This window comes from Anas acuta, chromosome 14 (genome assembly GCF_963932015.1).
Source record: "Anas acuta chromosome 14, bAnaAcu1.1, whole genome shotgun sequence".
Classification (NCBI taxonomy): Eukaryota; Metazoa; Chordata; class Aves; order Anseriformes; family Anatidae; genus Anas; species Anas acuta.
The window spans coordinates 9,590,142-9,603,984 of NC_088992.1; the positions used below are offsets into that span (position 1 = coordinate 9,590,142).

General features: G+C 48.0%; 1 protein-coding gene across 5 annotated transcripts in view; it reads left to right on the forward strand.

Annotated features, from left to right (window-relative positions):
• Positions 1-13,843, forward strand: part of NSD1 (nuclear receptor binding SET domain protein 1) — a 60,794-nt gene that overhangs the window by 25,094 nt on the left and 21,857 nt on the right. For all 5 annotated transcript variants that reach the window (XM_068698294.1, XM_068698293.1, XM_068698295.1 and 2 more), the window contains exons 6-16: positions 1,737-1,858; positions 2,006-2,297; positions 3,589-3,698; positions 4,752-4,821; positions 5,614-5,732; positions 9,784-9,927; positions 10,412-10,535; positions 11,050-11,250; positions 12,613-12,792; positions 13,161-13,317; positions 13,604-13,809. In XM_068698294.1, the coding sequence (XP_068554395.1) occupies positions 1,737-1,858; positions 2,006-2,297; positions 3,589-3,698; positions 4,752-4,821; positions 5,614-5,732; positions 9,784-9,927; positions 10,412-10,535; positions 11,050-11,250; positions 12,613-12,792; positions 13,161-13,317; positions 13,604-13,809 (1,725 nt within the window). The remainder of the gene's footprint in view (positions 1-1,736; positions 1,859-2,005; positions 2,298-3,588; positions 3,699-4,751; positions 4,822-5,613; positions 5,733-9,783; positions 9,928-10,411; positions 10,536-11,049; positions 11,251-12,612; positions 12,793-13,160; positions 13,318-13,603; positions 13,810-13,843) is intronic.

The following is a 13,843-nucleotide window of genomic DNA, read 5'->3' on the forward strand; positions in this document are numbered from 1 at the left end:
CCCGTCAGTGGAAAGTGGTCCTGCTTTGTGTTGGAGCAGGCCAGTTATACAGAAAGTAGAGAGAGAACGGTGCTGGAGGTTAGAGCTGCCACTTAGAGAACGGGCTTCCTCTCTTTGCCAGTGCTTTGAGACGATGTGACTAATCCTCCTCCGCAGGCAGACATGTAAGGGGCCACAAAAGATTGCATTCACCACCGTGTAATTTCCACTCAGCTCAAACTATACAAGTCCTCATCGTAGCCAAGTGGCAACATCCGGCGTCTTTCTGCTGCAAAACTTGTAGTGAGTAGGGTGTCAAGTGAGGAGGGCAGAAATGGTGAGCAAGTAAGGCAGAAATGGATGATTGATGGATGATTGGTAGCATTTGTGACTGAAAATATACAAATAATATCTCTTTAAAGTATCCCATTTGCCATTGCCAGTCAGACTGCGTATAGGATTCTTGTACAGGGTTCACTTCAGGGGGAAAAAAGTGCAGTGAAGCCACCCTTCCTGGTACAACGCTGTGAGGCTCAGGAGTCACCTGGTGAAGGTGCTCAGCCTGGAGCTGGGAATGTGCTGCAATGTGGGTCTCACTTAGACACCTGTGCAGAGAGTTAATAGCAGCTGAGAATAGTTGTGTTTGGGGAAAAAAAAAAAAGTTCCTTTCTTCTCTTTTGGCCAAGTTTGACACTTCTGTGCTTGTTTAACCACAAAGCCCCAGTGAAGTGTAGCAGTCTCGTCCAACATCCCTTGTTGCACTGGAATGCTTTTCCGTGAAACGTGTCTGGACAAGGAAGAAAAACCCACCTTCCAGCCGGGAAGAGGAGTAAAGAACAGCATGTTTAGTGTTTGTTCATAAGCTCCCAGGAGACCACAAACGTTCCTGTGACTAGAACTGCTGTGATGGTAACTCCAGAAACTAGTGAAGGGGAAAGTCCGAGGTATTTGTGAAAGTGAGAAAGCGACAGAAACTTGCATCGTCTTGCTTGTGCAGCTTGCTGAGTAGAGATGCGTACGATGGTATCAGAGCTTGCTGTGAGCTGGGTGTTGTGAGAGTGAGCAGTGAGGTTGGTACCAGGGAAATCCCGACTGCCAGGCTTTTCCCCTGTGACGCTGTTGTACGAGTGTAAAGAAAAAGGCATCCGAGCCTTGAGCAGCTCGCAGTCTCTGGGGAGGATGGGTTGCTCCCTCGTCATCCTGGTCTCGGTGTAGAACGTATTGTGGGGAGGCAAAGGGAATAAACAGGCTGGCAGAGGCAGCTGGGGAATGCAGGGCTCTTGAAGCCTGTGAGAAGATGGGCTGGGCAGGAGGCGAAGGGAAGGAGTCAGGCTGGTGGCTGAGCGGTGTTAGGGAAAGCAGAGCTTTCTTGTGTCCCTGCACTTAAACCCAAGGGAGTTTGGTTAACAGGAAAAGTAGAGAATCTGAGCTTCTAACAGGTGTTAGGTTTCATAAGAGTACTGCGTGAAGGATAAATGTTGAAATTCCTAGGAGCCTCTCAGTCAGATAGCTCATGTTTAATTTCTCACCTGAAGTGCTTGAAGGCCTTAAAAATCTCACTCGTTATGTCAGGCTTCTGGAAACGCAAAGCTCCAAATGATAAGGCAGTATCAAAGAGAAAGAAGTACTGGGGCTCTTCCACATGGAGCCTGCAGAAGAGAAAAGGCAGGAGCAGCTATTGCCTGCAGATCATGAGGAGAATTTGTCTTGTGATCTTCTCAGAAACACAGTCTTGAAGCTGCTTTCCTTTTTCTTAGTACATTCAGAGAGGAAACGCCTTAGAAAGCCAAGTAAACGGCTTCTGGAATATGCAGAAGAATATGATCACTTATTTGCACCCAAGAAAAAGTCAAAGAAAGTCCAGGAGCAATTGCAAAAGGTAGGTTAAGGCAAATGTGCTCTTCGTGTCTCGTGCTTTTGGGCTCCAGTTCACGTGCTTTTGCTGTGTTCTTGCTTGCTGAGCGTCCTTGCTGTCTACAAGGCTGTGCAGGGCAAATGTTTTCACCACCGTGTTTCGCTACGCTAGGTGAATTCTGTGGCGAGGTCTGAATTTGAAGGAGGTCTTCCTGCACAGTGCAGTCCTGACAGAGACACCCAGCGGGGGCCGAGCCCTTTGATTTCAACTCCATCTTCAACCAAAGAGTCCCCTCCCATTCTTGAAGCAGAGTGCTCCTTCTCAGAACTAGGATCCCATTCCACTGATCCCACTCACCAACTCCTAGAAGGACCTTCTGATTTTCCAGAGCTCGTGCTATCTTCCTCAGATGTTTCTGAAGTTTCTGCTTCTCCAGATGCAGAGGAGAGATTCCTGAAATCGGGTAAGTGGGAGGTTGTGTGATTCTGCTCCCGTAAGCGAATGTGTCACAAGTTCAGTGGAAATGTTGCTTCAGTCCAAGTTAAAAGGTTAGTAACTGCTGATCTGTGTGGTTATCAGTTTGTTTATTGTGCTTTGATTCATTCAGAGACTACTACTGGTGCTGGGAAGGGAGAGGGCAGGTGAAGTATGTTACACAGCGAGGTGCCTGATTATCTTCTGCTTTTACTGTTCTGTGTAAAGATGTGACCAGGGTCAAGGCCCTGGTGTTCTGGCTTTGTAAACATGTAGAGAATGCTGTTTCTGTTGGTGTGTATATTTTCCTATAGTGTTTTGTTTATAGAAACAATAAATGGTGTGTACATACACACAATAAATATAAACGTGTATCATAATAAACCAAGTGTGTAGAGAGAGGTATAGTCACTGAGAGGTCAGTTAGCCTGGTATTTCTGGGACCGGGGGGCTGTGGGTGTCAGGTGGAAATGGAAAGATGGCAATGATTAAAGGAAGGAAAACTGGGAATGTGCACCTGAGGCTGGACGTGCAGGAGAACAGCACACAGCGGAGCCAACATCCAGCATGCAGGGGTTGCATTTCTCTTCCCACTTGTGAGAAAGCTCGCGTCTTGCTAAGCACACAGCACCCAGGCTGTGGGCAGAGGCTTGCCTTGAACGATGACGTGTTGTCCTCCGTTAGGTGTCTGATGTCTCTGGTATCTGTGCAGAGGCGTGTGCCGTAGGAAGGACATAGCCAAGGCTGATGAAAGAAGCAGATGAACAGGGTAGGGTGGGTAGTAGGCCATTTCTCTGGAGTGTCTTGCACTCATAGCATCACAATTTCCTGGTCATTGTAAGTTTCTGCTGTTGCCCACATCTAGCAACTTGTTGTTCCCAAGGACCAGCAAAAAGCTTAGCAAGAAGCCAACACAGCTTTCAGCTACTTTGCTTGAGTCGTCTCTTAACAGGTGGTTTTAGCTGGGAGCATGTCCTTTAGCCTGTTTACTCTATGCAGCAAGAGCACTGGTGAGAGTGGTGTGGGAGGAAGCGCGGCTGGATCTGTCAGTGGGTAGGATTGGATTCTTCTGGAATCATCTTCTGGAAAGAGGTCCAAATGGAGGTCCGTTTTTATGTAAAGTGTGCAGGTAATTGGCGTTTTTGCACAAGGAGCTTGTGATACAAAAGATGAGGTGAATTGGATTGGTTTGAACTGTTGGCTGGTATTTGCTTAATGGCCTTAGTGTGACTGAAGTTAAGAAAATCCCCATTTATCTAACGAGAAGGACTTTATTGCAGGAAACTTTGAGAGCAAACGTCAAAGGAAGCCCACTAAAAAGCTCTTGGAATCCAATGATTTGGACACTGCCTTTATGCCAAAGAAGGAGGAGTGGACTCCCCCAAAGAAGGTATTTTTCCTTCCAGTGCTTTTGAAAGTCTGATAGAAAATGAGCCCAGACACCAGAGCCCGCTGAATGAGAGGCACAGTGCAGTGGGCTGTGGTTTTTGTTGGCTGGGGCCCAGGAGTGAGAGTCCACCCTTCCCAAAGGTGCTGGTTGCTGTGTTATGATGAAGAAATCTGCTAAATACAGAGGTGTTCCCCACCCCTCTCCGCTTGTAATGAGGACTGGGGAATTTTGGCTGCAAAGTCTCCGTTCTCCATTGATTTCTATGGAAAAATGAGTCATCTGGATACTGGTTGGAAAGGTGTGAACAGAAATGTTCTGGGCAGAGCTTTTCTGTCACAGGGAATCCCTGTTATGTTACGGTGTAACTCAAGCTTGAACCAAGGCTTTCTCCTTTTCTGTCAGATTTCCTCTGAATAGTATTTCCTTTGTTATTCCCAACTGGGCTGGCACATGGTAAGTAAGTGCAGAACTTGTAGCTGGATGGAGGTTTGAGCTGTATCACATACGGTTTGCAGTGCTTGATGCAGTTAAGCAGAAAATACCAGCATTTTCTTTTTAAAATACCCAATATTCAGTAGCATCGTTTGGAAAAAAAAAAGACCAGAGTTATGTCAGGCATTGCACATGCACAAGACCTGTAGTTGTTTCTCAGGTGAATTAGTAAGTGTTGTTGTTTTTCCTGTTCTCTCTGTGGCACAGTCAGCATGGTTGCAGTAATGCAGAAGCCAGCGTGTAATTCAGTCTTAGGCTCCATAACAAATGTGAAACCAGGAGTGTATTCCCAGCAGCTTACAGGGTGTTAGCAGCCTTTTTGGGAGAGCTCAGGAAAGAGCAGGGGATGCTGGTGACCATGAGGCTCGTCATTCTCTGTGCAAGGAGGAATGCCTTTTCTATGTGGGATCTATCAGACACAAACCAAGTGTTGTCCTGTAATGCTGATAATCATTGATGAATTCATGATCTGAAATGGGAGTTATTGCAGTCACTTGTAAAAGGCTGAGGAACATGCATCTCTGATTTGCCTCTGCTGAATTGTCTCTTGTGTATTTGTAGGGCACTGGTCCTTCGGAGAGCGACAGCTCTGAACTGTACTCGCCAGCCCACTTCTCGGACCTGGGAGAAGGTAAGTGAAGACAGGGCAGCGGGGCAGACTGATGCCATGTGGATCAGTGCCCGTGGCTTTAGAGAGAGCTGTGTGTGTAGGGGCTTATGTGTCTTAGGAAGGCTCTTAGAAAGTACTCCTGAGGCAGTGGCAGAAGAAACAGGTACAGCAATTGCTTGTCAAAGGTGTCAGTATATCTTTGACTTCCTTAGGGAAAGTGGAGGTGTTAGCTTCATATTTCCACTGGAAGATATTAAATTTTCATTCTTACTTTGAGTGGTTGAAGGAAACTCATCACCACAGGTGCTGTACCACTGCACATTTTGCCTGATGGCACGCTGTGCCCAGGCTCAACAGTGGCGTTCCATGGAGGATTGTGCGGTTGCACTGCGTTCCCTCCCCCATGGGCCTTTATATTAATCACATTGGTGTCAATGTGAGATTTCTGTTTCATGGTGGTGGGAGGAGATAATTATCAGCATTTCAATAGCAATGATGGCTTTGTGTTGGTAGCACTTCCTTTTTGTCTGGAGGGCTGTCTCAGGATAAGTCAGTAAGGATATTCCTCAGCTCAGCAAAAGAATTCAGACCGAGAATTCAGGGTGAGTCAGTGTTGTCCAGGGCCTCCGATGGCTGCAGGACAAAGGACAGATTGCCTTGGAGGCAGGCTTGCATCGCCCCAGGCCACATGCCTTCCAAAACAATGGCAACCAGCCTGAAGCAGTCAGAGTGTAGAAGCTGATGGTGGGCCTGCAGAAAGCAGGCAGATTGTGATTTTTGCATTTTTCTTGAATGGTCTTTGTCACATCCCAGCTCCTGAAAAGGTCTTGGAGAAGCAACGGAAGCGGAAGAGACAGCGCCATCCCTCTGTTGCAATGCATTCCAAGAAGGAGAAAAACGGGGAAGGGCTGGGGGAGACCCCACATTCTGAGGTACTCTTGGGTTTTCCTACACTCTCTCATCCCTGTAACCTCTCTGCTACTTCTCAGGGTGCTGTGCAGAGCCTAGGCCAAGTAGTCTTTGGCTGGCTGAATGAGATCGGTGTGTCAGATGGGACTTTGTGCCCCTGATGCAGTTGCATGAGCTGGGGTTGAAGCTGAAGGTATCACCTCGATTAAGTAACTATTTTGTGATAGCTGCTTAACTTGGGCTCAGTTTTTAAGCTGCTATTCAGCTAATTCTCCAGGAGAGAGTCTGTTCTGATCTGACAGGACCAGGTTTAGCCTGGTATCTTGCTTTGTACCTCAGAGGGCCTGATTGCTGTAAAAGGTCTTGTCTTCTGGTGTGGGTATCTTGCCGTTTTACACACCAGTATGAAACACAAGCACTGGATTGTGGACTTCAACCCCTTCTTGCACTTGCCCTGCTTGGCTAGGGTGAGCTAAGAGCTGCATCGGAGGGCTTGGGGGGAGGACGGGACGGGGGACTGTCTGTGTCTGCTCGTAGGAGCCTCTGATTACATTCTGCCATCCAGCAGAAAGGGATAATTGGGGCAACTCCCTTCTACTGCATCCTAGCAGAGCTGGCATACAAATATCTCTGACAAGCACGTTTTGCCTTTTAGGAGTGAGCCAGGTATCACCAAGTGTAGGGGAAGCAAGACTTTTCCTGAGAGAGGCGGGACACCTCCGGGCCTCTCTCAGCATCGCCTCTCACTTCCAGTGGCCCAGGTTCAGCAGCAGGCTGTTCTGTCAGGATAGTCAGTATGTATTTCAGGAGCCAATTATAGACATATATTGTTATATTTGTTGTTGTTATACAGCTTCCAGCAGAGCACAAACGTCACACCAGTTGTCTGAGCAGTGCCAGCTACCCTGCTGTCTGCTGCTACTGCTGTTTGAAAAGCATTTCTGACGGGGGTGACAAAGTTTGGGGTAATACCTCAGGGCCCTGCAAGCCTTCCCGTGCTGCTTGAAGAGCACTGGTCACTTGTTTCTGAAGTGTGCTCACCTGGAATCATGTTTCAAAGAAGCCTGTACAAATATCTTTGCCAATGCTGGGGGGTAGTTAACACTGTCTGCTGTTAGGCACCCTGTAAGAGGCCGGCTCAGTTCAGAGCCAGCAAATTCTCTGCACACCTTTTGTAGCGAAGAAGTGAGGGGGCAGTTCAGAGCAGCAGGGTAGCTAGGCCACAGCTCTGAATGCCACGCTCACTGCAGAGAAGTCCAGGGAGTCTTAACTGCCTCCAGCCTTAGACGTACATCTGTGTTGGGTACCTGAAGTCATGTAACGCCAACACTCGGCACCTTTTCCCAGCATCCATTTTCATGATTGTGTCTCTGGAGCCAGTGTGGGGAGTGTTCACCCCTTGGCTTAGGAGAGTGCATAGGTGAGTATTGGGGTGCTGTGGAGACGCAATTACACTTCCACTTGGAATTCGGACCACACTGGTCCCTAAACAACCGTCCACACACCTGGCAAGGAACCTCACTTTCTCCTGAATGCTGCTAGAAGAAATACATGTTCTGATGGTGCAGCACAGTGAAGCCTTGGATCCAGCTGCTTTCAGAGGGCAGAGGAAAGTCTGCCTACCTGGGCTGAACTGGGCAGTTTTCTCTGCCCTTGCCTGCCTGTGGAGCCAGGAATGCAAGTTGGCAACATCAGGGCAGCAAGAGCCCAAGAGAACAGGATGGAAGATACTGTTGAAGTGGTGGTCAAGGTTGCGTGTCAAGGTCAGGCTGTGCCAAAGATCAGGCCAGGCTTTTAAGGATGTGCCAGATACGACAGCAGAAATAGCTCTGGAAGAAGACCCAAGATGAGACCTGCCCTCTATAGGAGGTATGTAGCTTCACAGTGCTCACGTTGGATAGGGGAAAAAGTGGGAACAGTGTGACAGGTTCTTCTGAGTGATGGATGGTGATCTCCCTGTTTGCAGAGCACAAATACCTGGCCTTGCCCATCCTGCCCAGTTCTGACATCCCACTCCTGGTGTGTTTCTGGGAGGACGGATTAAAAAAGTAAGGCTAAGGTCCCTGACATGTTAAATGTACAGGTTGGCCAGGTATTTGTGGAACTAAATAGGATGGCTTGAGGCTGAAAAGATAGGAGTTGTAGCATGCTCTGCTACACTGGGCTGTCTGGGGCCAGTTGTTGAGATCCTTGCAAACAGCAAATATTTACAGCTCTGAGGGTTGCTGGTTTGTGTTCTGTAACTCGAGGTGCCTTTCAGTCTGTCATTCCATTGACACGTGAAACGTGGCCTGGGTTCATAACAAGCAATCCTGGCAGCCGTGGTAGAAAGCAGCCAGAAGGATGGACCAGTCCTGAATCCCTCGTACTGCTGGCTGTGGCAAATCTGAATGTCTCCCCTGCCTCCTTCCAACGCCCCTAGAAACTAGTGGGAAGCAAGTGCCATTACCCACAGGAGGGGTGGTGGTCGTTAGCCAATTTCCTGTCCCTCTGGAAGGGTTCTCAGTGACCACAAGAGAGGCCAAACTTTGTGCCTGCAGCACTAACCCCAGCACAAACAGAAGCTGTAGCTGAAGCTGTTTACACACACGAGTAGCTGATTAACCCTGCTCTTGTTCTTCCTTACAGTGACCCCTGCAACCCTGAGGTCACTGCTGAGCTGAGCAGAAGAGGGAGCACCTATGTAGGAATTAGGAGGACCTGAGCTGTAACCAGTCCCTGGGATGCTGGTCCCTGGTGCTGCTCCTGGAGCATTCCAGGAGCCAAATCAAGTGGCTGAGCCAGAGGGCTCTCTTGTGGCAGACTGCGCCCTTCCTAGCAGAAATTCCTAGCAGGAGCAGAAGTACCTAGGTAGCACTTAAGATGCCATTGTGTGTAGAGGTAAAGGCAGCTGTTGTGTTGTTAGCAAGTGGTTTTACCAGAGCTCTAGACCTTTTCCTTCCCCTTCCATCTGCCAGGGCTATGATGGCAGCAAGTGATGTGCTCCTTCACAGAATTCCTGAGGGCTGCATCACTGCCAGCTTCCAGCATGTCTGTAATGATGGTGTGTAAGGTTGTATGCTGGACGTGTGATTGGCACTAGTTTGTAGCTGGGAGTTTTCTTGTTTTGTGCTCAATAAAGCGAACTTTACCACTCATGTTTGTATTGTGTGCTTTAATACGCTGTCAGTGCATCATTGGTCCACGTGGTTTGAAAAGGTTCCCAAGTGAAAACATGCCGATGGATTCAAGGACTGAAAAATCAAGCAAAGGAAGCATCGTTACCTGACAAGAATACCAGCTCCATGTTCTTCCATCTTAAGGACGTAAAGCTTCCCTAGCGTTTGTTTTGCCCAGACTAATAACGTGCTCAGAGTGTTCAGCTGAGCCTGCAAGCTTTAGTGGCACCACAGCTCAGATGAGTATGGTATTCTCATGGACAGAAAGTGGTGCAAAGCTCCCTCTCGTCGTCATTAGTTGTCCACCTGGCATTGAGCAGGCTCCATGCTGCTCTTGCTAGGAGTTGGAGTTCCTAACAAGGTCTTTGAAGTGTAGGTTTTTTTTTCAGGGCATGCAGTAAACACAGCTTTTTGACCCAAGGAGGATCTTGGATCCAAAAGCCACTGTAGCTATGCACTGAGATCACTCAGCTGTCTGCAGTGAGCTGGGATTTAAAAACAAACAAAAATAAATTTCAGTCTTTTATTTGCATTTCTAGTACAAGCAGACATCAGCGCACAGGATGCTTCTTTGGCATTGATGGGCATGATTTTCAGACTATGCAAACCTGCCTGATACGTTTCTATGAATACTGTTCTTCCTCGGCTGTGACTTTCTTTCCTCAGAGGGTTATGCACAGAAAAATAGTTATGTTCATTGTGTATTTTAAATGATCTAACAAACTAAAGAGCTCTTCCTTTCCTTCATTGCAAGTCTTTTGGTAGAACTATGTGGGGGATGTTCTCTCCAGGGTGGGTAGCACTGACTGCCAAACTTGTATGTGCTCGATGGCTGAATTTGTAGCTTGCAAGGCAGTGTCCTGTCTTGCAAGGCTGTGTAGGATGCACAGCCCTAATTTTGAATTTCTTTTTAAAGGGGGAGACATCGGGTCATGGGACTGCTACAAGCCCTAAAGAGGGAAACGAAGAGGGGTCTGAGAATGACCATGGAGTGCCTTCATCCAAAAAGATACAGGGGGAGCGTGGAGGAGGAGCAGCTCTCAAGGAGAATGTGTGCCAGGTAGTGTCCTTGAGGAGACCTCTTTGAAACTTCAGTACTCCCAGAGATTTTCCATGTGAGTGCTGACATGCTCTTGTGCCCCCAGCTAAGTCTGGGTGGCTTCAGGGTGCATGTTACTAAAATAACCAGCTTCTTGTGCTCTTTGAGGGGCTGTGTGGTTCTGAGGGCTTTGACAGCCCTTTAACCAGTAGCGTTCTGAATCGAGCCTTTCCTGTGTGATTGCCTCATCCTAAAGTTTAAGGATGTTGGGGAGATGTGACCGACTTACAGTTCCTTTTAGCTGATGCGTTGTAGCAGGGACGGGACAGCAAATGGCAGCGGTGATGCACAAACCACCTGAACTCACTGACACAAGGCAAACTAACCTTTTTTTTCTGCAGGAATCTCTGCTGGCAGCTGCGCTCAGCATGCAGAGCGTTGCTGTCCAGGATGAGCTGGGGAAGGGGTTGCTCAGAGCTCACAATGTGCTTCCTTCCCCCCCCAGATCTGCGAGAAGCCAGGGGAATTGCTGCTGTGTGAGGCGCAGTGCTGTGGTGCTTTCCACCTGCAGTGCCTTGGGCTCTCCGAGATGCCAACAGGCAAATTCATCTGCAACGAGTGTTCCACAGGTACAGCAGCTTCCCTGAGCACAGAAGGGCAGAGTGTTTCCTGCCTGCCTACCTGGGGCTTCCTTTGCTGAAGCTCTATGCCAGCAGCAGGGCCACTAACTGCCTGTCAGTCCTTTGGTGACTGGTTTGATTATCCTTTCCTAATCAGTCTTACTGTTAATTCAGGCATGTGGGGTGGGGATGAGAAAGTGAAATTCTTATCTGGGACTAGGGTGGAGAAAGGTGTTAAGGTAGACTGGTCTAGAGCAGGCTGAGTATGGCTCTTGATTTGTTTTTCTTTTCTTTTCCCCAGCCTGCAATCACAACTATGGTCATTTTTTTTATTTTTATTTTTTGTCTGCACTTACATTGCAGCTGTAGGCAAACCCAGCCTGCTGCAGAGACTTGCACTCTGCGATGTGTACAGCAGCAGGCTGGGAATTCGTGCTGTGCTGCCACGCAGCCTGGCAGAAGCGACAGGTTTTCGTGTAGCCTTTCTGTATGACTGGTGTTCCGTCTGCTGCTCTTTCTCCAGGAGTCCATACCTGCTTTGTGTGCAAGAGCTGCGGGGAAGATGTGAAACGGTGCTTGCTGCCGCTCTGTGGGAAGTATTACCATGAAGAATGCATACAGAAATACCCGCCCACAGTCATGCAGAACAAGGGTTTCCGATGCTCTCTGCACATATGCATGACTTGTCATGCTGCTAACCCAGCAAACATCTCTGCGTCTAAAGGTACTGAAATCTTCTGGTGTGGTCCTGGGGAGGCAGGCAGAAGCCTTTTCTTTGTTTTCCTGGTCCACTAGTTCTCGGTGCTGTTTTCCTGTCCTCACCACGGTGTTTGCTGTAGCGTTTGCTTCTCTCGGGGGAGCTGCAGGGGTGGTGTCTGTGCGTGAGGTCGCTGCTCATCAGCACTCCTGATGGCCAGGCGCAGCAACTGAAATGTTCGTGTCTGTCCAGATGCTTGGATGCCTGCACGTCAGGCAATATCACATTCTTCTCTGGATTTTTGAAGCCTCTGGAGCTGTGTGGACACACTTGTCTTTCTTCTTTGTACTTCTCACTATGCCAGGGCTGCAGACAGTGCGTCCTTAGCAGTGGCCATTGAGGCAAGGGCATTAGAGAGCAGCACAGGAAAAATTGTGATACTGTTTTTTCTTTTTTTTTTTTTCTTTTAAATGCAAACTAATTTTTGTACTGACACTCTTCACTTAAGCTTCTCAGGCAACTATTTGAGCTGTTTGCTGCAATACCTTGACCTTTATCTCACATGATTAAACTCAAAACTTTAATGTGAGTGCCTTACATGTTTGCTTCTAAAACTGCCTTTCTTTAAATCTTTGGTATCTTAAGATGAGTGGCAGTAATACCAGCTGTATTTTTGTCCTCAGGCTCTGTGTTACTCTTCTTTCCTTCCACATGTCAGTACTTAGTATGGAAGAAGCTATTAGGTAGCTCATCGCTTCCACACTGAATATTTGCCTTGTGTCCCTCTGGCTGTTGCTTTCCAGTGGTCAGATTTACCCCTTTCTTTCCAACTCTTCTCCTTGTTAAGTTTCCTTTGAGGAACCTAAAAGATGCTGAGAATTAGAATTAGAATTCTTGGATGAATTTGGCCTGCAGGCAATTTTAAGTTCTCTGTTTGGGACTTTCAGAGTAAAATCTGATAAAGTGGAAGGGCAAGTGTTGATGTTTTCAGAAGCTATGGGGATTGGTTTCATTACATTCAGTTAAGTACTTGGAACACCCACTCTGTAATTAGTGTCTGAGCTGATTTACTAATTATTTGTGTATGATAGGAAGCAGTCCTAGTCTGTGAACTCTTGAACTGTTTCTGCGTATCGTGCAGGAGGCTTTTCACCTCTAAATAATATGATTTTCTAATACATTATATAAAAATAGATCTGTATTTGTATATATATTTCATTTTACTCATTTTTGATGGTCTGTAGAAATTAAAAGCCAATCTCCATTTCCAAAAATCACCTATGGTTGCTTGTTTTGAGCTCAAATATCAATACAGGCTAATTTGGGGAGGAAATGAAAGCTCAGTTCCCTTTAGAGATTCACCATGTTTCTGCTACGTTCTGATGGCAGGCCGGCTGATGCGCTGCGTGCGGTGCCCGGTAGCGTACCACTCCAATGACTTCTGCCTCGCTGCTGGCTCCGTGGTCCTCGCCTCCAACAGCATCATCTGCCCCAACCACTTCACTGCACGGAGGGGCTGCCGCAACCACGAGCACGTCAACGTCAGCTGGTGCTTTGTCTGCTCGGAAGGTGAGATGGTGTCCACTGGGTGCCCTGCTGTCGAGTGGTGCCCTGACATAAATGACAAAAGAGCAACAAAAGTGCTGTGGGAGGAGATCATTATAGCAGGCAGAAGCTTTGCCTGTGCAGAGGGTGCTGGTGAGAACTGCATAGAACAGGCTGCCTTCCTATACGTCCCCATTTAAGTCCAAATTCAGGCTAGGACTTTTTCAGGATCCTTAGAAGGGTTCTTTGTGCAGCACAGGTAGGGCGTGAGCTGTTGGAAAGGGTTTGCAGAAGAGCATCGTGCCCTTCTTCCAGCAGTTTCTGTCTAGAATTGTGTAGTCCAGGGCTTCTGCACAGTGACTTTGATAAATTCCTCCTCCTTTTCTTCGCAGGGGGCAGCCTTTTATGCTGCGAGTCGTGCCCGGCTGCGTTTCACCGTGAGTGTCTAAACATTGAGATGCCAGAGGGAAGCTGGTATTGTAACGATTGCAAGGCAGGCAAAAAGCCACACTACAAGGAAGTAGTCTGGGTGAAAGTTGGGCGCTACAGGTAGGTGAAGGTAGAACAGACTTGTCCCTATTCCCTCTTCATGCAGTGATCATGGTGATTGAGGGGAGAAGCTGCTTGTCTCTGCAGGGAACAGTGCAGCAGTCTCAGACTTTTTTGCATGCATGTAGCAGCTGAAGTGCATGCCTTCTTCCTCTAGTAGCCTCTTCTCCCCCGAGCCTTGCTGGTAGCCCTGTTTTTTTCCCCGTGTCTCTATGAAGTGACATGCTTCTGAGGCCATGGGAGGTGGAGAAGTCAGAGGTTTTGGATGCCTTTCCCTCTGTTGTAGGTGGTGGCCAGCTGAGATTTGCCATCCCAGGACGATTCCTGTCAACATCCAGAAAATGAAACATGACATCGGCGAGTTCCCTGTGCTGTTCTTCGGCTCCAAGGATTACCTGTGGACCCACCAGGCTCGTGTGTTCCCCTACATGGAAGGAGACGTCAGCAGCAAAGACAAGATGGGGAAGGGCGTGGATGGCATATACAAGAAAGGTAATTTGTCTTCATCCGGGGAGGTCTGTGTTCT